Consider the following 27,499-nt stretch of genomic DNA (forward strand, 5'->3'; position numbering starts at 1 on the left):
AGTAATATTTGCAGAAAATCAAATGAAGTTGCTGTACCTCACTTAGAACAATAAAACATTTGAAAATACATCAAAACTCATTCACCTTATTGCTTATTTGCTGTGAAATGTGCTTTATCATGGCCTTTTCCAATATTGCCTTCTAATTAGCTTTGCTGAGTTGGGGAAAATATAAATTGCATGCAGATACATTTAAAAAATTAAAGTGGACACACAAGTCCATTCAGCCTAAAATGAGAGAAGTTTGAGATTTTTTTATTTAAGAGTAATTCAGACTGCACTATTTTGAGTTCCCTTTTTATGTGGAAGCACTGAATTTTGCAAAAGATGACCTAACAAAAGAGCTAATTTACAACATTTTCAAAATGAATTTAAGGTTAAAGGTGATTATCTGTTGTATTTTTTCCATAAATTTTTTATTTAAAAAAGGAAAAAGACGACTCCACACTACAAACTGAAATATGCCCTTTTCTTTTATTCCTCCAGACTAATGACTATTCATAAAATTGCTCCCCTTGATTGTCCTGCTCCTCCCTTGATTTGGTAGGCAGAATATTTGAAATATTTAATCGGCCAGTTATTCCTCTTCCAAATCTCACTGCAGACAGTGAAACTACTTGTTTGGTAAGTAAATTTAATGTGTTAGGAAAGAAGAATGGCAAGTATTTGATTAAGGGTCTTTGCGTGTAACCTTTATCAGCAAGTCAAAGCCAGCTTTTCATCTTTCTTATTTTAGAAATTTCTCCGTGATCCATGGGCCTGAGATGCCTCTCTTTGCAGCAGTAGAAGGTGGTGGGAGGTAGCCGACCTTATTTTAGTCTTAAATTTATGAAGGAGTGAGAGAAAAAAAGAAAATGACATCAACTTGTATAACAAAGCGATGCATAGCTTGACAAAAGTGTCCCTTCAATATGATCAGACAATGTTTCAGTGTAACCCACTAATCTAATGAGATACATGAATAGGTGTGAGCTGTAGATAAGGCATTTGTTCCTCCAAGAAGTTACTTTATTTTGCAATGAATGTGAATACTTGGTACAAAATTAAACTGCAAGCACATGAAAAATATCAGCTATTAGTTCATATTTCATTTCCCTCACCTCCTCCTCTTTGAAAAACTTTCAAATGGGCATAATTTTCTTCTCTATATATTAATTCCAGGAATGAGAAAAATTGCAACAAACAGGAGAATTAATTTGTACTTAACTTGCATGACATTTACCTTATGGGCAGCATACCTATTATCCCTGGCTCCCAGTGAACTTTATTCCACAATCACAAGTGCTGTTGTGAAGAGGAAACAGGTGTGTGTCTTGCTTCAGCAAACCTTGAGGGACAACTTTGCATGATTCAGGGTTATTGCTGTATTTTGTCTTTCGACCTTAATATTTACCATCTATTGGCTTTTATGTAAAGAAGTAATCACACGGAACATTCTGTGGCTACACAGCATTGCCACATGGGTTTTGTGGCATTTTGGAAATTTTTTTTTATATTTATCATAAAGCTTAATTCCGACTTTATCTCTAGAAAAACTTTAGGACATTATAACATGTATTTTGCTTGATACGCTCCTGGTTCTTTCCTCCCACCCCTACTTTTTCATATCTATTTTTTCTTTAATATTATTTTTATCTTTCATTGTATATTTAAATGTCACTTAATATCTGTAACAAGGAGGGTATATTTCATTTATTGAATCCTTCTACCTGTGGAATGCCCATTGTTTTCCAAAGTTACAACATATTTTCTTTTCAGGAAAATGTTAACGAAACCCAAGCCTTTTTACTTGAATAAAGGGTTATATGACCTACCAGAGACTTAATTTAGCCTATCCCTACATTTCTCATTGGGAAACCCTGGTGGCATAGTGGATAGGGGCTATTGCTGCTAATCAAAGGTCAGCAGTTCGAATCTACCAGGCACTCCTTGGAAACCCTATGGGGCAATGCTACTCTGTCATTCAGGGTCACTATGAGTTGGAGGATGGCAATGGGTTTTTTTTTTGTTTGTTTTTATATTTCTCATTGGAGACATTTTAAAGATTTTAGAAAAAAAAATATTCCAGGGCTTATTATCGATGACGTTGTCTGTTATCTCACAATAATATCCTTACAACTGATTTAAAGGCCTCCTCCCACAGTTATAGCATGGTGGTTAGGAGCTACGGCTGCTAACCGAAAAGTCGGCAGTTCAATTCCACCAGCTGCTGCTTGGAAACCTTATGGGGCAGTTCTATTCTGTCCTATAGGGTTGCTATGAGTCAGAATCAACTCAAAAGCAACGGGCTTGGGTTTGGGTTCCCACAGTTCAAACAAAATTTCTCTCGTTTCTTGTTAGATGGGGGAAAATGTGGATGGTCATCATTCACACAAAGAAATAAATGTCTTAGGTCCTGATAATCCTCAAGCCGAATGTTGCTAACCCCTTTAATTCTTTTTCTCAGTTGAGCTAGATGGTTACAATGAATTCAGATCTCCTGAACTGATTTAGCTACCTTGACTGCTTTCTAGAATGAAAGATTATTTTCAAGAACTTCCACTTGGATAGAAGATTATAATCAAAATAAATGTGTACTCCACCCAGTATATTTTTAGGCTGCTACTAAATACTGACTTAATTTTAAATATTATAATAAATTCGGCACAGAGTACCTTTTTTATATTCCCAAATGACTAGTAAATGCCTGACAGTAGTTGGCACTTTATTTATTAAGTGGATGGATGCATGGAAGACCCTAGTGTAAAGAATTTACTTGATTGAGAGACCTAATAGGTCTAAATAGAACTGCTTTCCATCTCCAAAGACTACTGTCTAGGGTCATTTGCATTTGAATACCTGAAATTAGTGACAAATTTGCTTAAGACTGATTGAGGATCAAGGTTCCCACTGAAAAGCTAAGTAATCTGAAGGGCTTTTAACACCTTGTTGAAGGAAGAGTCACCCTAGGCCTTGTCAGGGTTATCCTAGGGTGCTCCTGATGCCACTAGCCCAGGTTAAGGAGAGCACAATGTGAATAAGGCAGAACAAGATATTCTCGGACAATACATATGGGTAAGACATGGACTCTGTAAAGTCTAGAACCAAGGCGTTCACTGAGAACATGTATAATGAACATACATAATGAAGCCCCCATGGATGTCAATTCTGCAGAAACAGAAAAATAACCTAGAGAGCTTTAGAAGGATGCCATGGACTCCGGAAGTAATACCTATGTGTAAGACTTAGACTCTATAAAAATCTAGAATCATGGAGACAGCTGTATGACAGCAAAGGAGAAAGGGTCATTCAGAGAACATACATAAAGAATATATATAATAAAACCCCCATGGGTGCCAATTCTACAGAAACAGAAAAATAACCTAGAGAGCCTAGAAGGATCCCATGAACTCCTGAGGCAAAAAGAATCTGACTGAACAGAATAACTAGAGAGAGCCCATCCATTGGTCGTGGAGCCAAAGTGAATCCTGGGGACCCTAGTGGTTTTAATGTTTACATGATGGGTCTTCAGCAGGATAATGAAATCAGCATCAGTCTGGGGAGGAAACTGCTTACCTTTTGATTTGGAAATGAAGAGGGTAAAGAGCTGCTGGCCCAACTCCCACTCCTGCCCTCACCCCTATATACATCCGGCCTTGTTCAGAAACCATGAAGGGGCTTATTAGGGAAAAAGGAAAAAGACATTCAAGGGGCATGATTCTTATTCCTGGAACAATACCAAAACCAAACCCACTGTCTTCAAGTCAATTCCGACTCACAGTGACCCTATAGGACAGAGTAGAACTGCCCAATATGGTTTCCAAGGCTGTAGTCTTTATAGAGGTGTTGTAGGGGAAAAACATCACAAAGTTTAGTAAAGCAAAAAGAAAGTTTTATTTGGCATATATTCAAAAAGGCAAAAGTGGGAAATGGACAACCGTGCTGCTAGAGCCATGTCTGCCAGAGTCCAAAGAATATTACACAACAGGCGAGAATGGGAAAACGGACAAGCCTGCCACCACAGCCATGTCTGCCGGAGTCCAAAGACCATTACAGAATCATCATTATATATTAACATTACAAATGGGCAAAACCATCGAAAGCTTAGCCTTTTCAGATTGGCTAGAAACTGTGTTCCTACATGTTGAATTGTCTTAACAATGATTGGTAAAGGTTTCAGTAAAGACAGTCAGGAGGGTCTTCACTGATCCAACAAATTTCTATTCACTAAATGCTAACAGAAGAAGATAAGAGTAGAAAGTCTTTTGTGTTCTGTTTGATTGGCTTTACGTGAAAGTTTCCCTAAAAGATATTTTCCAAGATTATCTTAGCTATTGTCTTTATAGCTCAGGGCTCAGTTGATGTGTCCTTGTGAGCCCTTGTGAGCCCAGCTCCAGCTGGGTCACATTCTCTATACTCAAAGAGAGGGAATAGTAACTCCAATATTATTTCCTAAATCAGAGGAGCCCTGGTGGCTTAGCGATTAAGAACTTGCCTGCTAACCAAAAGATTGGCAGTTCGAATCTACCAGTCACTCCTTGGAAACCCTATGGGACAGTTCTACTCTCTCCTATAGGGTCACGATGAGTTGGAATCCAATGACAGTAATGGGTTTGGTTTTTGGTTTAATCTTTATGGAAGCAGATTTTGCCACATCTTTCTCACGCTGAGCGGCTGGTGAGTTCAAACCTTCGACCTTTCAGTTAGCAGCCCAGCCAAGTGCTTTAACTATTATACTGCCAGGGCTCCTCCTGGAACAATAAAAAAATGAAAACCAAACCCATTGCTATAGCAACCCTATAAGACAGAGTAGAATTGCCCCATAGGGTTTCCAAGGAGTGGCTGGGGGATTCAAACTGCTTACCTTTTGGTTAGCAGCCAAGCTCTTAACCACTGCGCCACCAGGACTCCAATAGAGGTATACAAATCACTGCCTTCTTTCAGCCATTTGGAATCCAGTCTAACTGAATGGCTGTGAGAAGATGGGATCTTCATCTTCTTTGAGTCTTTAGTGGGTGGTGCAGATGCCTCACCCTGGAGCCATGACAGTGTGGTCATCTTAGAACATACAAGCCCTCTGGATGCTGGCCAGAGTCCTGCCAGCAGTCACCAAGAAGCTGAGGGGGCTTATCAGTTCTTGTACTAATGGGGAGGTCTGAAATACTGACTAGACTTTTTACAGGAGCCTCTAAGACACATCTGCACAATGATTGCAATTAAAACTTGTGTGGGGATTTTTTTTTTTTTTTTTAACGAAGTGATAGGCAGCAAACAAAATAAAACTGACAAACCTGGCCTTGAGCATCTGCTTTTCCAGTTCCTTATTCCTGGGTGTTGCGGTCATAAATTATCTATAGTTCAGTAACATGGCTTGTAAGGAAGGTTTCATGATACAGCAGGAATGCAGCGGTTTGTTCAAGGTGGTCTTGCTGCAAGGGAACAGATGTAGAGTGCCACCGAGTGCCCCATGGGCTGCAGCACACTCCAACTCTTGTCTGGAGGGCCTTTGATTTGACTGAAAGGTGCAGTGGGAGATGGATGGTTGGATATTAGTATGTTTTCTCCTTTTTTCTGCTGGGATGATAAAATCTCCAGTTTGCTTCTCTATGCAGTCCATTTGTCAGGCCGAAGTCCTTGAGTCCTTCTTGAGATATATCTGACAGTAAGATTTGAACCTGACAGAATTAAGAATAATTTGGCTATAGCCTCCCCCACCTCACCCAGCTTAGGAGCTAGACAGGTATTTATTTTAAGTAACGAAAAGAGTATGATACAAGTGATGGGGAGTATAGCTCAGAGTTGAACACTCTCAAATAGAGATGCAAGACCATCTGGTATCCAAGAGATGATTTTGCATGAGTACTTTTTTTGCACTTAATTTTACAGATTGATATCTTTGGGCGAACATGCAAAACACTTCCCTTCACCCAAAAAAAGGATCAAGACCTTTCAAGTCTTACGTTGCAAAATGAAAAGTCATTGTTATATTAAATATGAAAACTTTTGTGCAAGAGATCCATAAGTACTTGCAGCTGAATATGTAGAACCCATTAATGTCAGCACTGATTGTGGTATCAAAAGGAGCTACTCATATTTTGAATGAGATCCTAATTATAAAACCCATTAGTAATATTTTTCCATCTTGTATTCCCTCATTTATATGAAGATTCTATGTTAACCGAAGCCCTTTGCAGTTTATGTCCCTGTGTCGATATATAAACAGGATCACTTTAGTCTCTGGGAAGAGGAAGGAGAAGAGGGTGAATAGCTGTGTAACACTGAACAATAATGTTTTCTGTCTTGTCATGTAAGATATGAATTAAAGAAAGCCTAATTCACAAGGATATGAATAAATAAATTGCTGTAAAAATCGCTACACTCAGGACTTAAAAGAAATCATACTGAGTCACTATAATTTAGATAGGGGACTCGAAAAGCAAGCTCTTCTCCCTACTCTTTTGTCCTTGACTTTCCATAGAAAATCTATATGTTTTTATAGGAGGCTTTGTTCTCCAAGCTTGGTAGCAAAAAGAGCATAATTAGGTGAAGATATCAGGAAGACAAAGAAAGTTCTGGTTACTGGACAAAGTTGGAGCCAATGAGAATTTGTGAGGCCACACACAATGGATTTTCTGTACATCTAAGAATTGTTAAATATTTTCCACAGCCTACATTTAGTTCATGGAATATCATCACTCTCACTTAAAGGTGCCGTAGATTTCCATCAGCATTTCTCTCACATGTTAAAGGTATAGAAGCTACGCTGGTAATACAAAACTACTGCTCCAGAATAGTTATTATACTTCCAGAGGTTTTTTTTTTTTTTTTTTTTTTTAAAACCTGAGTGCATGTTGTGAGGATGGCACAGGACTGGGCAGTGTTTCATTCTGTTGTACCTAGAGTCGCTGTGAGTTGGAACTGACTCGACGGCACCTAACAACAACGACATACGTGGGACTGGCTACAGGTAAACTCTAGGACATTGAAAATACATTTAATGGCTTGAATGACAGACGTTTGAACTTAGATAACTTGTTTCTTTGTTTTGAAATCTCAAAGTTGGAAAAGTAAAATTTTATGTGCCACTCTGGGAATAAACAATCTTCACACCATTCTTCCCAAATGTGTCCTCAGTAGGAAAATGTCTGACTTTCTGCAGCTTTCTATATATCTTAGACAGTTGGCTACAAAAAATAAATTGTTTATATAGTGGAACATGTTAATGTCTGATTTTCTATGGGGAACTTGGAGTCCCCTTGTCCAGATGAAATTTACACCTGTGACAGATACTGTAAGTGTTCCTCATATAATCAACAAACTAAATATGGCAAATATTTTATTCTTTAACTGGGTTTTTTTGTTTTGTTTTGCTTTTTTAATACCCTTGACTATGGTTAGGAGAAAAACAGGAGAACTGAGGGACACAATGAACACACTGAAATTTGCAGCTTTGCTAAAGGATTATGTAACTCATGATGTCCTTGGTTTTATGATTGAATCAGTAAGCAAAGTTTAAAGTAGTGGTTGAACTACTTCAATATCTATGCAGATTGTTAATGCTCACATCTTCTTTAGAAATAACTTGAGCTGTTGTCTTGTCACCAAGAAATGTCAAAATTCTCTGAGATTCTGCAGCCGCTACCTAATAATAATATAGCATATATTGTGCCATATGTGTAATGTACATTATAGTAATGGGTCTGCAGCACTCAGAAATGAGATATAAAGACAGAAGAAGAAACCTGGATCTTATATTAGTGATACTATATTAAGTATGATAGAGAAGGCTTTTCCATTGTAAGCCTCATTTTTAAGATACTTGAAACTTTCCCACAGGAATTTTTCTCCTGATAGTTTTTTTTTTTTTTCTTCCCAGTAATGAAAATAAGGAGACTGGTTTTAATGTTTTCTAGAGATTTTTACTGAGAATAAAAGTGGTTTTCCATCCACGAGAACATTTTTTAAGGTACTTTTCTTTCTGAAACCTCAAAACAAATGGCTGTTTAATGACCTTCAAACTTGTCTCCAGTGAAGAAGTTTAGTTCTTTTGGTGTTTTAAGCAAAATTTGATTGGCAAATAATCAAATTATAAGCATTACCCAATGCTTCCTCTGCTAGTCACTGTGTCCCCAAATAGCAGTTAGCCCACTGCAACTTGCAAATGAGGGGAACTTGCAATTAGTTGGTCAGTTCCTCAAAGTTATCCACCCCTGGATTGTGAGCGTTATGAGTACAGTTTTTGTGCTTGCTGAAAAAGAAACCAGAGCTGAAAACTAGTTGTTGGACACTGGCATGGCGCCTTCGAATAAAAGTGAACTTTGTTAATAAAGGAGAGCAGCAGCAAGCTGAAGTAGTGACCAGTGTGATATAGTTTTGTTTAAAAATCTCACCAACACAGAAACATCTCATGCTCTGAGCTCAACAGATTGAGATCCACTCACAGTTGAGATCCAAAACACGAAAGGCCTTCACTGCTTATTAAAATGTTAATTATGCCATTGAGGGTTCAGTGCTGTCCTTCAACCATGAATTTTTACCGCTTGCCTTATTAACATATTAAGAAGCGATAGTACCAGAGGAGCAACAGCATGTTAAGAAGATAGGATGAACACTTACTTAAATATGTGGCGATGTGTATTTCTGTAAATGCTAAGTTTTTTTTGAGAGATGTATTTATTCATTTCTTCGCATTTGTCACCACAGTGCAAGGCATAACCCTATAACTTCTAATCTGGTTATATTACCACCAGTAGTGGTAGAGTTGATTCCGACTCACAGCACTCATGTATGTCAGAGTAGAGTTTTCAGTGGCTGATTTTTCAGAAGTACACTTCCAGGCCTTTCTTCTGAGGCACCTCTGGGTGGACTCAAACCATAAACCTTTAGACTAGTAGCCAAGCAAGTTAACAATTTGCATTGCCAGGACCCAAGTTAGGTTATAGGTTTTGGATTTTTTTTTTAATTAGGGGTGGAGCAAGCTGTGTATTTGTCTCCACATGATACTTGAGGGCAGAGACTATGTTTATCTTTTAATTTTTGAAATCCCAGTGTGTAGTACTGTGCCTAGCACGCACACACACACACACACACACACACACACACACACACACAAAAGGCACTAAAACATTTTATGTAAACTTACAAATGTATGAGGTTAAGGCAAAATTTCACATTCTCTAAATTATATAAGTCAGTATTTTAGGGTGTCTACATTAGCACTGAAAATGTGTTAATTTCACCTACCCATGAGTTCGTAGAAGAATACTGCCTTTTCCAATTATATATCAGAGTTGTAAAACCAACTTGCATTGAACTTATAAACTGCCATGCTACATGATTCATTTAAAGATACTCCTGCCTCTCTATTATCTTTCCTGCATGTACTATCATTGAGGAATTAGGCAGGGGCTTCTTTTCCATTACGGCTTTCTGGTCAAGTTGCCATGTAGCCAAAATATAAAGCTTGGCAAATGGCTAGCTGACAAACTGGGTGGTACGGGGTGGTCTGCAGCCTCAGAATAATGCTTCCTCTGTGAACCCTTGTCAACAGTAGCAGCTACTCTGCCCTTACTTACCTAGTTATGATTGTTTTATGAGGGATGGGTAACTTATTACCACCAGTTGCCAGTTTCTTTGAGTCAAGTCTGACTCCTGGGCAAAGATTTATAGAAATCAATGCATTTTTTGGAATTTCATATTTTGTTCTTCTTGACCATAGTTCTGAGGGCATTTATTTTAAATACTCATATTTTCCAAAACAGGATTTATCAAATGGAATATTTCCACTGATAATTTCTTGGTAATGGAAGTGTTCAGGAGATAGGAAGATTACGTCCTTTGCATTTTATGCCACGATAAGACATGGATTCTTCCCCCGGGAGTATGTAATTTTTCTCTTGGTATTTTGCTGGCCATGAATGAATTAAAACCAGTATGTGGCTCAGCATTTGGTTTGCAGCTATGTGATTCCAAAGGGATTTGCTAATCTGGGATTCCATTTCTACTTCTTTATAGTGACAAAAAAAAATTTTTTTTAATGGTTAAAGTTAATTTACACCATTTCTTTTCTTCTTCATGGCTGTATTAGTTTCCTAGGTATGCTGTAACAAAATACTACAAACTGAGTAGCTTGTAAGAGCAGAGAGTTATTGTCTTACAGTTCTGGGGGCTGGGAGCCTGAGATAAGGGTGTTGGCAGTGTTGATTCTTTCTGATGGCTCTGAGACAGAAACTATTCCATGCCTCTCTCCTAGCTTTTGGTAGCTCCAGACATTCCTTGGCTTGTAGCTGCAGCATAACATGGCATGCTTCCTCTGTCTCTGTGTCTCTGTGTATCTTCTCTTTTATAAGGGCACCAGTCAAATAGAATTGGACCCACCCTACTTCAGTATGACCCCATATTAACCTAACTGATAACATCTTCAAAGACTCTACTTCTAAACTGGGGCACATTCACAGGTGCAGGGGTTAGGCCTTCAGCATATCTTTTTGGGAACACAGTTCAATCCATACCAATGAGGGACATCACTTACTTTATTTCTTTAACTTTGGGTCTTCTAAACCTGGATCCTGGTATTCCCCTCTCAAACCTGGAAATGTTATGTTGCTCCTACACAAGAGATAACCTTTGATGGATAATCTTGTTCATGTCACTTGACCCTTCTGATATAATTTTCTTGTCAATAAAATGGTACTTGAGATCATCTTAATAACATATTGAATCTATATAGAATTTTTAACTTTTAGAAAAGATATTTTCATTCCTGTAAATTATGCTTGACCCATAATAAATAATTGGTGAGGACATCCATTATCTTAATTTTTACCAACACAATATTTCTGTAAATTTGGTAGAATATGTTACTATCTGATTTTATAGGTGAAGACATTGAGTCCCAGGTAAGGCTGATGGTGTCCCTCAGATAACAGCAGCTCTAGAAATGCAGCTGAAACCAAAAGCCAAGTTTCCTACTGTCATAGCCGTGACTTTTTATTTTTAGCTATATCTGCAGAACAAAAATATTGTTTTCCATAGATTCTACAGGTGATATAAAAGGGAGGAGAGTTGCCAAGCTCTTTTTAAACTAGTCACAAGCAAATGCAAAGTATAATTTCAATTAGATGAGAAAAAAAATGAAAGAAAATTTCCTAATATTTACTGACGCCATTATTATAATGTTTGATTTGATGGATCTACTTATTTCTGTCATCAAGTAGGTACAAAATGTTTGCATCATGGGTTTTACTGAGTGAACTTTTTCACTTTAAACACTGCAGTGCTGGGATATTGATTAGTTTTTAAGCAATTCAGTAGTTGCAAATGAGTGATATTAGGGCCGGTGCAAAATTAATGTGTTAGTTGGGTAAATATAAGAATATGAACCACTTGGTTTAAGGTAAATTGATTGTGTTCTTAGTTTATATTTTAATTGAATCCAGTTTTTCATATAAAGAGATCGCTTTATTTCCTTTCTATGTATTTGTAGGTAGTAATACTTTGTTCATCCACTTCAATCATTTCCATTTCCTCTCTTGTAATATCAAGGTTCCCAAATTGCACATAAGACATGAGGAAGTGAGGACAGAAACATTCCCCTAATACTCAGGACTCCCTTTTTCAAAATTCTAAGAATATCTTCTCATCCAAATAGTCATTTAAATTATATAAATGCCCAATGAGCCTTCATTTTTGCATTTTCTATGTAGATAATGATGAATCATAATTTTTGAAGCACGATTAACTCAAGATTTAAAACTTGTATTTATTGAAACTAATAAGTCTAGTGTCAAAATCACATATTCTTGACCGATTTCCAGAACTACTGCATTAGAATTTTGAGTGAATTAAGCTTCAAACCCTAGTCAATGCCTCTGTGAAATATATTCTTGAGAACCATTCTCCCAGTTTAGGGTAACATTGAAGGCATGTACTCAAATTATTAACTTAGAAAACAGCTAACCTGTGACCCACTGCCAAAAGCATGATTAGATCACTTTATAGCCAAGCCTCGCCATTAATTATAATCTCAAATGGAATGGGAAAAAAATGTTAAATACAAATGGCTGCCTAAGATGCTTACTCAGTGATTTTGCTGTTGGAATTTTTGTCCCAGTGTTTTAGCCTATAGAAGACTGTAGTGCATGATAGATACACCTTTTACAGCCTAATTAAAATGTTTTATGAAACATTTTTGTAGATGGTATTTAGCAGTAGAGTGATTTGACTTAGAGGGGAAGTACGAAAGAATCCACAACTCTTTCACAGTCTCTTCCCAAACTACGTAGTATAAATTTTCAGGAGAAACACTTGACCGTTACTTGCAGGCCTATAACTGTATGCTCTTTTTATCAATTGTCTTTTTGCTAGGTCTTCTGCAAAATAATGGTAAAATCTTGAAGATGATCCTTGTAAGTCAGCAGTTAAATATCAGTTTGCAACGTCTGCCTTATCACCATAGAACTGGATAAATTATTTATATAAAGTTACCAAAGATTACATAAGATTATACCTCCTTGGTGAATAGTGGAAAGTAATAAAAATGAACATCAATCTATGAACATAAGCATCATTAATTCAATTCAATACACCACAATGCTGCTGTAGTTTAAGAGAAAATATTCATGTGCTTTAAAATAACCTTTGATGACCATGAGTAAAAGATTTGGAGAATCCATTTGAAAATGGAACTCTCATATTCTTAGTCAGTATAGAGCGCATATACATTATAAAACATATATATATTTTCCTTATACCTATCCCTTCAGTTTTCTGGTAAGGGGACAATTTTGGTTCAAATTATAAAAGTACTTGAGATATGTTCATTTCCTACAAATACACACTATAAAAGAATTAACCTTCTGATAATCTTACGTTATTAGGGTTGTTGTTAGATGCCATCAAGTTGGTTCCAACGCATAGTGACCACATGTACAACAGAATGAAACACTGCCTGGTCCTGCACCATCCTCACAATCGTTGTTATGCTTGAGCCCGTTGTTGCAGCCACTGTGTCAGTCCATCTTTTTGAGGGTTTTCCTCTTTTTCGCTGACCCCCTACTTTACCAAGCACTATGTCCTTCTCTAGAGACTGATACCTCCTAATAACGTGTCCAAAGTATGTGAGATGAAGTCTCACCATCCTCGCTTCTAAGGAACATTCTGGATGTACTTCTTCCAAGACAGATTTGTTCCTTCTTTGGTAGTCTATGGTATATTCAGTATTCTTTGCCAATACCACAATTCAGAAGCTTCAGTTCTTCGGTCTTCTTTGTTCATTTTCCAGCTTTCACGTGCATATGAGGCAATTGAAAAAATCATGACTTGAATCAGGCATACCTTAGTCCTTAAAGTGACATCTTTGCTTTTCAACACTTTAAAGAGGTCTTTTGCAGCAGATTTGCCCAGTGCAATGCATCTTTTGATTTCTTCACTACTGCTTCCACGGGTGTTGGTTGTGGATCCAAGTAAAATGAAATCCTTGACAACTTCAATCTTTTCTCTGTTTATCATGATGTTGCTTATTGGTCCAAGTTGTGAGGATTTTTGTTTTCTTTATATTGAGGTACAATCCATACTGAAGGCTGTAGTCTTTGATCTTCATCAGTAAGTGTTTGAAGTCCTGTTTGCTTTCAGCAAGCAAGGTTGTGTCATCAGCATAACACAGGTTGTTAATGAGTCTTCCTCCAATCCTAATGTCCCATTCTTCTTCATATAGTCCAACTTCTTGGATTATTTGCTCAGCATACAGACTGAATAAGTGTGGTGAAAGGATACAACCCTGATGGCACACCTTTCCTGACTTTAAACCATGCAGTGTTCCCTTGTTCGAATGACTGCCTCTTGATCCGTGTACAGGCTCCTCATGAGCACAATTGTGTTCTGGAATTCCCATTCTACCCATTGTTATCTATAATTTGTTGTGATCCACACAGTTGAATGCCTTTGCATAGTCTATAAAACACAGGTAAACATCTTTCTGGTATTCTCTGCTTTCAGCCAGGATCCGTCTGACATCAGCAATGATATCCCTCATTCCATGTCCTCTTCTGAATCCGACTTGAGTATCTGGCAGTTCCCCATCGATGCATTCTGCAATCGCTTTTGAATGATCCGCAGCAAAATTTTACTTACACATGATATTAATGATGTTGTTCGATAATTTCTACATTCGTGTGGATCACCTTTCTCTGGAATGGGCATAAATATGGATCCTATGTTAGTTTGATAGTATTTCATATAATCTTCATTTTGAATTACAAAAGAAATTTTCCCTAATTATGCTGTTGTTGTTAGGTACTGTTGAGTCAGTTCCCACTCACAGCGACCCTATGTACAACAGAACAAAACACTGCCGGGTCCTGTACTATCCTCACAATCTTTCCTATGTTTGAGTCCATTGTTGCAGCCACTGTGTCAGTCCCTCTCATTGAGGGTCTTCCTCTTTTTCACTGTATCATACTCTTTGTATGATGTCCTTCTCCAGGGACTAGTCCCTCCTGATAACATGTCCAAAGTATGTGAGATGAAATATCTCCATGCTTGCTTCTAAGAAGCATCCTGGCTGTTCTTCTTCCAAAATAGATTTGTTCATTCTTCTGGCAGTCCATGGTATATTCAGTATTCTTCGCCAGTACCACAATTCAAAGGTGTCAATTCTTCTTAGGTCTTTCTTATTCATTATCCAACTTTTGTATGCATATGAGGCAATTGAACATACCATTGCTTGGGTCAGGTGCACCTTAGTCCTCAAAGTGATATCCTTGCTTTTCATCACTTTAAAGAGGTCTTTTCAGCAGATTTGGCCAACACAATACATTGTCTGATTTCCTGTCTGCTGCTTCCATGGGCGTTGATTATGGATCCAAATAAAATGAAATTCTTGACAAATTAAATATTTTCTCCATTTATCATGATGTTGCTTATTGGTCCAATTGTGAGGATTTTTGTTTTCTTTATGTTGAGGTGCAATTCATACATCTGTCAGTTTATCATACTGTAGTGGTTTGTGTGTTGCTGTGATGCTGGAAGCTATGCCACCAGTATTTCAAATATCAGCAGGGTCGCCCATGGTGGACAGGTTTCAGTGGAGCTTCCAGACTAAGACAGACTAAGAAAAAGGACCTGGCAGTCTACTTCTGAAAATATTGACTAATGAAAACCTCGTGAATAGCAGCGGAACATCGTTTTCCTGGTTATAGAGGTAATTTATTCATGTTGGAAATAATCACAAGGTACAAAAGAAAATGAAGGAGCAAGACAGAAATACCTATGCTACAGTACTGTGATATAAGTACTGTTAATTATCTTGCCAGATATCTTTCCAGTCTTTTTTCTATGTGCATTTTACACATTTGGGGTTAGTTCTCTACAAAAGGTATATGAATGAAGCAAAAGCCACTATTAACAGGAAATGAGCAAGTTGGATTCACATTATTGCTTTATGAATTTTCCAATGGCCTAATCATATCCCAGGACTGGCTGTGTGTCCAGATTATTTGAGCTAGTGTGGAAAGTAGCATATGTTTAAATTTGCTGTATTCTGTTTCAGTGATCCAACTTTTACAGGGTTATGCATCTCAGCTGTTGTGAATTATATCAGGCTATAAATTGGTTCCTAGATCAGATAAACATTTTTTTCCTTGAAAGAGAAAATATCCAAATATTATGTGTTTGTGATGTTGAGATTGATTAGCAAACACTCAGTTTTAAATATATATTAATGCATTTTGAAAAAAAGAAAAAAAATTGACTCTCCGCTAAGCATACCCGCTAATGGCATTGGAAATCTTTCTTAACCTAGTTATATACAGAACTAAAATTTATTTTGCTATTTTATTAGACATACCTTCCATAATTCATCAGTTAATTGAAGTACATAGTAGCAGCCTTCTTCAGTTGTATTCAAAATTCTATTTCCATATCCTCAAAACCGTCTCTTTTCTCTGCCCACACCAGATTCTGCTTTTTTTGATGGTCTGTATGAATTTTTGTAAACCTCATGAGGAAAAAAGGCTTAACATGATACAAATGAAGCTTTATTTTCTTCCATCTTATTGAAAGGAATAATGTTTTTCCCCTGGAAGTTTCAGTAGAAGATTTTTTTTTCTCCTTTCTAATATTAAGACCCTCATAATTTGAATCAAATTGTAGAATTTATGTCTCATGATGACTACATCCTATCATAACCTCTCCCTTGTGCCATATTTTAGATCTGCATTGAAAGGTGTTAGGGGATTGATTACTACCTCCAAGTGAAAACACACTTGAAGAAAATTTATCTGCACTATCTGACACTTTTGCAAACTTTTTCCTTTTGTTGTTACATTATTTGATATCACTAGATTCCCTTTTTAACTTCCAGCAAACTAATTTCCATCTGACATCTCTACTAAAATTGTTCTCTCCAAGGGGTTTAATGGCCTCGTGTATGCCAACCCAAGGACCGTTATCAAGCTACAAACCTTTATTCTCTTAAGCATTTGACCTTTTGACTTTATTAGGCCTTAAACACATTTGCATGAAGTTCTCGCTGCTTATTTTCTGTGAGATTTTAATTCCCAATGTTCTAGCACCTTTCTGAGTGCTCTCCCTGCATGTTCCTAACTTTGGCTCTGCTTTTTCACTGTGTCTACCCCTTAGTAAGGAACAGAGGAAGAGGAATCTGCTTTGGAGTCATACAGATTTAGGCTCGATTCCTGACTCAGGCTTTTACCATCTGGACAGCCTTGGGAAAATCATAATCTCTTGCATTCATTTATTTCTTTTAAACATAAAATAATAGAGTCAAAGGTAGGCAGTTCATGGCTTGTATGGCAATTACATAGATTGAGATACCTACACAACTTTTAACTCCAGGGTCTTTCTTCTCTAGGGTCCTCATGATCCAAGATAGAGGCAGGAACTCCATTTGATTCAGTTGTCTATCTGGGAAAATGACAACATTAATGTCCACCTTGAAATTTAGTATAAGAGCTTTTAAAAAAATTATTTAAAGTATCTACCATAGCACCTAACATTGCATAGATACCCAATAAATTTTTGTTGTTATTTTCATTAGTGTCATTACTATTATTTTCCTATTGACTAATTAATGATGGAAGCAAGCATATTTTAACCTTTACTTATTAAATAAATCATAGTGATGATACTTTTACATATTTATAACGTGATGGCAGATTTGCTTCCTTAATATTATTCCTTCACGTACTCTTTTCTGCTCTCACTATTTCTAATTTTAAAAAGCAACAACAAAAATAGTTGCTGGCGATAAAACTTGTGATCCCATTCTTGTAAATGATGTACAATGACCATAGAGTGACAGATTCTTGGTTTAAAATGTGTATTTTATGACAAAGAGACAGTGACAGTACACCTGCAAAATAATTTTTGTTGAAGCTCTGAAGCTCCAAAAGACAAAGTGGAAATGTAGTATGTCCACAAAATAACCCAGCCCAGTGTCTGCCTCTATCTGATGCTGAATAAATGTTTGCTGAATAAATGAATTAGTGAATGATTCAGGAAAGACCAACTATATCAGGTCAGATTTTATACCAGGTATTCATTCAACAATTTTTTATTGAGCGCTTACTATGTGCCAAGCACTGTTATAGGATCTGGGAACACCAAAATAAACATAACAATATCCCTGTTCTCATGAAACTTACATTCTAGTGATGAAAGACAGGCAACAAACAAATTGAAAAAAATATATGTATCTATATATATATGTATATATCAGATGTGGTAAGTGCTTTGGGCAATTACGGATCAGGATAAGGGCAAAGAGCATGTGAGAAGTGCACAGAGTGTATCAATTATTATACAACAAAGCATCTCAAATGGTAGTGACTTAAAGTAACAGTTTTACTTGTTCAGAATTCTGTGGGTCAGCTATTTGAGTGGGCTTTGCTGGTTGATTCTTCTGTTGGTCTCATCTAGGGTCATTCATGAGGTTGCAGTCACCTGCAGTTCAGCCGAGGCTTGGTAGTCTAGCATGTCCTCACTCATATACATGTCTGATGGTTGGTAGTGGTCTCTGATCCTCAGTGAGGCTGGTATGGACTACCTCAGATGATACCCTTACTCCAGGGTAATAAGAGTAGCAGCTGCAAGACTTCTCGAAGTCTAGGCTTGGAAGTCACACAGTGTCACTTCCACTGCATTCTTCTGATCAAATCAAGTCACAAGTCTGACCCAAATTTAAAAGAGGGCTAAATAAACTCCGCCTCTTGATGAGAAGAGTTATGTAGAATTTGTGACCATTTTTATCCTACTGCAGATAGAGAGTTACTATCTTATATTGGAAATTCAGTGACATCTTTGACAATATGGCCTGTGAGCAGAGACCTATAAAATGTAAGGGAAAATGCAATATGGATATCTGGTGGGAGTTCATTCCAGGCTGAGGAGATAAGCTGCACAAAATTCCAAGGTGGGACAATGAGAAAGTTGGTATAGCTGAAAGTGAATGGGCAAAGCCAAGTATGGTAGGGGATGAAATGAGAGAGACAGTGAAGGACCAGATAATGTAAGACCTTTTGGCCATTGTATGGGCTATGCCTTTTACTCTGAATGAGATTGGAAGGGCCATTGTAGAGAGTTATGAACAGAGTTGCATGATCTGACATATATGCCAAAAGGGGCTCTCTGGCTGCTGTGTTGATATTGGAGTTAAAGTGCATGGCAAGATTGGAAACAATGAGCTCACTGAGGAGACTATTGTCATACTCCTGACAAGAGATGATGATGGTCTGGAATAAAAGGGCAGAACCTACAGCATTTTCTAGCATGATCTGTAGAACTAATAAGGCAGAAAAAATATTCTTGGATTGTGTGTTGTTTGTTCTTCCTAAGCCAATTATCAGCTTCTCTAAGAAAGAAATTATGATGTTGTGGTGTATTCTACCTCACCTGGCATTTGATAAGCAATCACTAAATACTTATTGACTGGCTAGCGAAGACTTAGGCCTGGTTGCTAGATTGAACATGATCACCATAGGATACTGATTCTTTCAGAGTTCACCACCAAATGATGATTGAAGATAAAAAATAAGTAGATAAGCCTGTTAAGATTCATTGACATTCTTCAGATTACATCTCTACTATATGCTGAAGAACAGCAGATGAGTTAGGGCTAAGAAAATCTGATCAAACTCAGTATTAAAAGTCATCCTTTAAAATGTAAATAATTGTTTAAGTAAATAGACATTTATCATTAAGTGCCTACTATGTGTAAAAAACTCTTCACAACTGGACCAATTAGCAACATCATGATAAACAGAGACAAGTTTGAAGTTGTCAAGGATTTCATTTTACTTAGATCCACAATCAACGACCATGGATGCAACAGTCAAGAAATCAAACACATTGCATTGGGCAAATCTGCTGCAAAGACCTCTTTAAAGTGTTAAAAAGCAAAGATGTCACTTTAAAGACTAAGGTGTGCCTGACCCAAGCCATGGTGTTTTCAATCACCTCATATGCATGTGAAAGCTGGACAATGAATACGGAAGACCTAAGAGAAGATTTGATGCCTTTGAATTATGGTGTTGGCAAAGAATATTGAATATACCATGACTGCCAGAAGAATGAACAAATCTGTCTTGAAAGAAGTACAGCCAGAATGCTCCTAAGGATGGTGAGACTTTATCTCACATACCTTGGACATGTTTTCAGGAGGGATCAGTCCCTGAAGAGGGACATCATGCTTGGCAAAGTAGAGGGTCAGTGAAAAAGAGGAAGACTTGCAATGAGATGGATTGACACAGTGGCTGCAACAATGGGCCCAAGCATAACAATGATTGTGAGGATGGTATAGGACCAGGCAGCATTTGGTTCTGTTGTATGTGGGGTTGCTATGACTTGAAATCGACTCAACAGCACCTAACAACAACAACGTGTAAAACAGCATATCAGTGATTCAAAGTCAAACAAGACGCAATTCTCCTCAAAAGTACTGATATTCTAGTGTGGCATGGAGAGTGTTAATTTTATAAATGAGGAAAAGTAGGTGAATTTATTAACTAACATTATAGTGTAGGAGGAGGCCTTAATAGGCACAGAGGAATTTGGATAAGTTCTAAGTGTAGAGTGTTTCTGGAACTAGTTAATATATAGATAGCAAATTGGAAATCTAGTGTTTGATATAGAGGGGCCACTCTTAAATCCAGGCCCAGTAGCATAGTGGATAATAAATGTTCTCCCGGTAGTGGGAAAGTACACTCTTTTAAATCTTATACCAATGAATGAATTACATGTGCTTTGTGTCAGTGTTACTCTTTTTATAGTAAGATATCTATATTAATATATAATTATATAGACATTATGAGGATTAATATAAAAATAACTTTGAACCATGATTTCCACTGAATCAAAATACAAAGGATATCATTTTTAAGAAGGAAAGCAGAACTTATAATTTTTACCCATTATCATGTTTCTAGAATTTAAAATTTAAAGGTTTATATTATCTCAAATAGTGAGTGACCTCACCAAAGAGATGGGAGATGTTTTACACCATGAAAAATTGATTAAAAATAAATGTTTTTCTTTACTGTGTTAATATGTTATATTACTAAACCAAAAAAAAAAAAAAAAAAAAAAAACAGAATGTAAATCACAAATAGAGTATGGCAGCCTATCTTATTGACTTATTTTATCCATTAGTGACTTACACTTTATTAAAACTATGACACTGGTGCCACAATGTATGTGAGGGTAAACAGGCACAACACTGAGATCTTCTTATAACTTCATAGGACATGTACATTACATTTTAAAATAGATTACAGTTAAAATTTAACATAAAAAAAAATCCCTACTCTAGAAATGAGAAGAGCTGCATTCTCTAAGCTTTGCTTCTAACTCTGTGGCTTACAATAAGTTTCCTAAATTCACTGCACGTCACTTTCCTCATGTATAAAACAAAGTGGGTTGGGATAGATCCATGGTTCTTAACACTGACTGCACACTAGCGTCATCCGGGGAGCATTTTAAAAAGTAATAATGCCCAGGCTCTACCCCAAGGTTTAATTTTTAAAGCTCTCCAGGTATTGTAATGTACAGCAAAGGTTGAAAACCAGTGGGCTAGCTGATCACTAAGGTTACTTTTAGCAAAACTCTAATTTTATGATTCACTGTGTTTTGACATAGTAACAGTTGCTAGAAATAACAATGTTCTCAGTATTTGCAATGCTCCTGAAAACTAGAAATTACCCCCAAAGACTGTTTCTACTCAAAACTGGGAACATTTTCTCATCTGTACTCTAAAATTTCTGGATTATGAGAATAATTTACACCAACAGCCAAATATATGCCATTCATTTAGGTGTGACATATAAATGAAAAATAACACACTGTCACTTAATTCTTAAACATAAACTATGGTTATGATTGAGAAACAAGTACTCTCTTTCAGTACACATACAGTGTGAGGGCAGTGTGCTCAAAAATTGTGTGGACAGTGCTTTAAAAATTGTTGTTATACCTACTTTGATTTTGAATAAATGGATCATTAATTTCCTAAAAATTAATAAACTTTCTAAAATGTATAACTAATTCATAATAAATAATCTTCACACTGAGTTATTATGAAGCAGGATAGACAGTTTTTTTAAAAAACTGATTCAAGTGAGATATCTGTGTGTGTGTTGACATTTCAAAGATGAAAGTATTTTTTTAAACAGTTTTGAAATGCATCACTATAACTTTTTGCTGTCAGCTTTTTACTAAACCATTTTTCATTGAAACGAGCAGATAACATTCCCTGTAATTTTAAATGCTAGAGAATATAGTTACATGCTCTATTATTTAAAGCAAACACGAAGCCCAGAACTGAACCATATACTCAGATCCAGAAAGAAACTTGTAACTTCCTAAGAAATTGGGGAAAGGCCTCAGATAAATATTAATCTGGGAATTAATAGATTTTGTGTCTTACATTTTACAGAATTCTGTGTTTGGAGGTATATACTTTTGAATACTTGGGACAGGCAGACTCTTTCCTTCTTTTAGCTTGCCTAATAATAGAGACAGGGAGAAGTACAGATGACAGCTAACAGCTAACATGGGTGCATGTAGGTGTAGCCAACAAAGAATGTGCTGGTTGTATGGAATTTCTACAGGCCTAGTTATTTTTGAAAAGTATTTAAAATATGACTTAATGCCCAGAAAAGACTCTATGAAAAAGAAATATGTGACTTCCAGTATAATGTATATGCCTGTACCATCATCCTGTGTTTGCTTCTGACATTGTCAGTCTGTTATTCTTATAATATCTGTATTATTCATACATATTTCACTGTATTTGCTTGTCCTATTGGTGACAACTTAGACTTACTAAGTATAATTCACAGGTATACCATTTATTATAGCATGCAAAATTATGACATTGTAAGAGTAATGTGACTGCTGGAAGAGTCCACATTTAAAAACCTTGTTCTGTGCAGACTGGGAAGCTGTTTTGCTTCATATTAGCTCTACCACATATCAGTTTGCTTTCCAAGATCTCCCTGAAATCAATCAGACACATGTGCCATGCTTTCAAAGAATTTTGTGCAGTAGGAATAAGCTATGAAAAGTTTGGAAATAAAGGCAATACATAATATAGAGGTTGTAATAGTAGTGATATGTATGCTTGTGGTTAAAAAAAACTAATTTGTAAGAGTTGTATATGATTTGAAAATATCAAGAGGCTTCATGGAACAATAGAAAATTCAGAATCAGAATGGCATTACATTTCTTATTGCTCCACTCTTGGGAATGGCTAAATGCAGTAGTTGGTGCTGCCTCCCAGCTACCCCACAGAATCTTCTCTCCTACACACATGCTACAGTCTCTCAGGCTGTTCTCCTATCAGACTCATTCTTTTGTGTTAAGTATCTTCTGTTAAACTGGGAAAAGCACATCAAGCCATACTCAATTACTCATATAATATTATACATTAACTTGATCAGATAAAATCAGTGTGGGGATAACAGTTCCAAAAAAAGGGAAGGACAGAGGTAACGTGTCCTTAAGAAGATACACATGAAAAGGGACTCACTGAAAAGATGAGAGGCATTTCTTGTTTCTGGGGAGTGCAAGGCTAAAAGATGAACCAAAGGGTGGAGTTAAAGAACAGTGTCACTTACGTCACAGTTTTGCCCAGGGCTGGACAAAGTCAGCAATGCAAGCACTGTACAAAGTAAGGTAAATTGACCTACTTTTTCTAAGGATGTCATATCAAATTTACATGATCTTCAAAGTCTAGCAACATTATTGTATTGAACATAGACTTTTTAGCGACACTTAGTCACAGTTTAGTGATGCTAACATTGTCTTTATTAAATAAACTCTTATTACATGGATATAAGTATACAACTTTGTTTCATATGAGGTCTTAAATTTTATTTTTTTCTTGTTAAGCCATTCAGTTGGTTTGTTGGTAATAGCTACAGAATGTTAAAAGTTAAGTACTGGACTCCATCTTGAAAGCACAAATACTGCATTAAAGTAAAGCTGCCATCAGGACGAATACTGCAGATGTTATGTTTTAAAACATGTCGGAATCTCTTAAATGCATCTTTCTTTTTTAAACTTTAATCAGCCGAGATAAATGTTTTTCATTTGGCCTTAACTGTTTGTCATAAGGAGATAAGAGATAGACAACTAATGAAATCAATTGATGTGCTACTATGGATAGGTAGATTTAGAATTTATCAGTATTGTAGTTGAAGGTGTAACTCATTTAGTTTTTTGGAAAACTTGGCATGGCTGCATGACAGTATGGGAAAGAAAGAGCTATCAAGTTTTGAAATGACTAATATTTAAGAAGTATTTAGATGAACTTGAGTGTAATTTTTATGTAGCTCTCCCCAAATACATTGTATTGCTTCTTAGAATAAGTTATAATTAAAAATATATTGAGTCATAAATATTAAAGATATTGAATCATGAATATTAAAAATATATTGCTTCTAGAAACCACAAAGGGTAGTGTAAATTATATGCTGAGCTCAACTTGGAAGTCCAGCTGTCACAGAGAAGCTCCCTCATTGAAATCTCTCAGAAACAGACTGCCTGCATATTTAACCCAATAGCTTTAGGCACTCCAAGATGGAGGAGGTGAAATCAAAAGTACCATATCAAAATTAACATCTAACCATGTGTTTTTCTCTTCTTCAAGTTTTGGAGTCATTTTTAACATGGATAGTAACTTGATTTGAAATTTAAACACACATATGCACGCCGATTTGCTAGCTGGAGAGTTTCTGTGCCTGAGAGAGGGCTGGTGACAATTGGTGCATTCAGTTTATAACACGTGTAATGATAATTAAGTTGATTGGTTGAACAGTATAGCTTTTTTTTTTTCTTTCGTTTTCTTCCTTTTCCTGTAGAGTAGCTCAGCTGGGGGTGGAAGGGTTCTCCCACACCTTCCCCCCTGCCAAGAAAACGTAGGTTGATACCATTTTTATTGTTCTTCTGGGGTGGGAAATAAACCATATGCTTTAGCATTTTGAATGCCTAAACCAAGTAGAAAATTTAACCAGGGGCCTCTTTTCCCTCCACCTACTGGACTTTGGGGTGGGGTTGTCCCTCCAAATGTTCTAACGACTTGGCATTAGCTTCTTTCTGCCCCGGGGCAAAGAGAGGGGTGAGGGGAAGAAATGTCAAGGGCTTCAGAGGCGAGTTGGGCTGAGTGAAGTATGGAGTGGGAAGCTTGCATCTGAAACCCACTCCTCCCCTGGATACCAGGCAAAGGCAATGAGAGTCAGAACCAGCTGATGCCTCTGCTGCTGCTTCCCGTTTCCAGGGTGAAAATTTCACAGCAGTTAATTCTAAAGGGAGGAAACATCGCTAACCAGAAGCGAAGAAGATCCTATCACCCAGCCCAAGCAATGTAACCTTTCAGGCAGGCTTTTCAGAGAAATCCGCATTTTAAAAGCCAGCATTCACGGTCCAAAATACGGGACGGGAGTCATAGCTCGTATGAAAATATGGAAAGCTTCTTTACACCCTGAGTGTTTGAAACGATCCGATGAGCATAGGAAGTGGCTGCCAACGCTCTGGCGGCTGCTCGTGCTGCCGCCGCCGCCGCCGCCGCTGCCGCGTCTCGCAGAGGGCTGGACAGAGGTAGTCCCGGTTTCAGCACAACCGGCGCTGGACAGCTCTCTGCACGCCGCACCTCCGCCTGCTTGCTTTTTCCCACTCGCTTTGCATTACTGGAAATGCATCTAAATTACGTCCTGTTCAACAACAAGTTGATTTTTTTTCCTGTACGGGAATTACAGTAGACGATTCTCTCAAATAAACTGCATTTTCTTCTTTACGGATTTGGCTGTCAGGCGTATTTATCCCGATCTCCCCCCCTTTGCAGGAACGAGTCTTTGGGAACGTGGTCCACCCAGGGATGTAAAACTGTGCTTACCGATGCATCCCATACGAAATGCTTATGTGATCGTCTCTCTACCTTCGCCATTTTGGCTCAGCAACCTAGAGAAATAGTAAGTAACAAAGGGAAAACACGGGTTTAATGCAAAGGCAGGGACATTGTGGCGAGTGTTTCTCCAGGGAACTGCATTTTAAATGGGAAAATGGAAAATGTTGCAGGGTGGCAAAATTGGGTTCGTCTCCTCCTTAGCTACAGAAGCTTGGTGAAATGAATTCTAGTTGGTGTGATATAACTAAATTCTACTCAATTTTATGTCTTCTAACTTGAAATTTCTACGGTATACTTTTGAGATTATACTCCAATCACATTACTAATATGCTACAAACTTTCAGATAAAAATAATTGCCAATTTAACCTTTATTTTAAAACTGGAAAGCTGTTCTGGGAAATTTGTGAAAATACCTTTGGCAGTAGAATGAAGACCCCAGACACTATAGCCAAACATATTGGATATCTGCATTGGATATTTTCAGTACAGGTTTTCTGGGGGTGTCCTTGGATATATCTATATGGTTTTTTTTTTAAATCAAATGAAGTTTTCATGAAAGTATGGTCTGTCAGAAACTGTAAAATCATTCTTTCAAAGTGGGTAGGCTTGTAAAAATAGTTTTAGGAAGAAAATGCTATATAGAACTGTCTAAAAGAAAAATAAGACACTTATCAAATGTATTTTGAGAAATTATTTCAAAAACTGAAATACTGAAAAATAATTATTCATATAAATGTGACTTTCTGCCTAAATCTGTCATAAATATGCATCACTCTTTTCACTTATTCTGATGATAAAAAATAACCTAGTATAATTCTATGTGCATATCTAAGATTTTGGAACACACTTGATCTTAGAATGTATTTCTTCAAACTTCCAAATTTAAAAACATGAAAAATATTTCATTAGTCAATGGCATGTTAGTATCTAAGGAAAGAAACCTCTCAGATCAGTGAATGCTTATAATCTTTTTATGTTTTTTAACAGATACAAGGCTTAATTTTCAAGGTCATGTATTTGGGGACTGATACTGGTATTCTAAAAATTATTTCTACCTAGTTTGTTTATGGAAAAATCATGAAATATATTCTAAGGTCTTGCATTTGAAATCTGTTGTTCTTCTATATCCACAGAGGCCAAACAAGTGAAATTAAATGAGAGAATACTCTACTTAGAACAAAGTTGTCAAAAGTCAAAAAGTTTGAAAATTTTACACTATTCATGTACCAGATTTGGTAACATGATGATCTGTAAATGGGAGGATTGAGATAAATTTTATCAGAAAACATATCATGAAATGACTGAACTGTAGTTAAGTGAATAAAAAAATGAATGCTGCTTCAAATTTCAGCTAGAGAACAATTTAACATGTGACCACTGACCAAGTATAGTTTCTGTTCTTTATTTTAGAAAACAGTAAGTAGATAATATACCATAATCAAGCATTTACAACTCTAAGGCCTGTATTAGTTCACAGTGGGAGAGAGGGGAGAGCTAGAATTAGTCATTTTAGTGGTTGAGAATATAGGAACAGAGTGGTTCCATGGGTAATTATCTGGTAACTACAACTGTATTGATGATTTTTGAGTGATAAGTTAGTTTTGCTGAGTTTAAGTTATCATTTTAATATATTAAAAAAAATTTCTTCTTTCTTTTTTCTTTTTCGTTCGATGTACAGATCATGGAATCCTCTGGTACACCTTCAGTCACCCTAATAGTAGGCAGTGGCCTTTCTTGCTTGGCCTTGATCACCCTAGCAGTTGTCTATGCAGCATTATGGAGGTAAGTAATTAGTTGATACACTTGAAATAGAATGCTCTGTTGTTCAGAGTTAAATCAGGGAATGTGATAACCATTATATGTCTCCTGTCTTCTTAATTTACTGAAATGTGTATTTTTACAACAGTTATAATTGTTGTGATTGAGCTATAATAAATGAGCTGTATTTATCTAAATTTTTCTGTCTATATTTGCCTGTGGTGAGAAAATAAACAAAACACACACACACACACACTTTTCTTCTCAAATGATGCTAACTTTCAACAAGTTGCTTACTCCCAAGCATGGTACTCTTATACCCTATTTCAGGTCTATGTGTGGAT

General features: G+C 36.8%; 1 protein-coding gene across 2 annotated transcripts in view; it reads left to right on the plus strand.

The window, feature by feature from the left end:
* The window catches only part of ADGRB3 (adhesion G protein-coupled receptor B3), a 795,950-nt gene that overhangs the window by 616,969 nt on the left and 151,482 nt on the right, over positions 1–27,499 (plus strand). For both annotated transcript variants that reach the window (XM_004381354.1, XM_004381355.1), the window contains 2 exons: positions 25,334–25,460; positions 27,076–27,179. In XM_004381354.1, coding sequence (XP_004381411.1) covers positions 25,334–25,460; positions 27,076–27,179 — 231 coding nt within the window. The remainder of the gene's footprint in view (positions 1–25,333; positions 25,461–27,075; positions 27,180–27,499) is intronic.

The sequence above is a fragment of the Trichechus manatus genome, unplaced genomic scaffold (genome assembly GCF_000243295.1).
Source record: "Trichechus manatus latirostris isolate Lorelei unplaced genomic scaffold, TriManLat1.0 scaffold00083, whole genome shotgun sequence".
Taxonomy (NCBI): domain Eukaryota; kingdom Metazoa; phylum Chordata; class Mammalia; order Sirenia; family Trichechidae; genus Trichechus; species Trichechus manatus.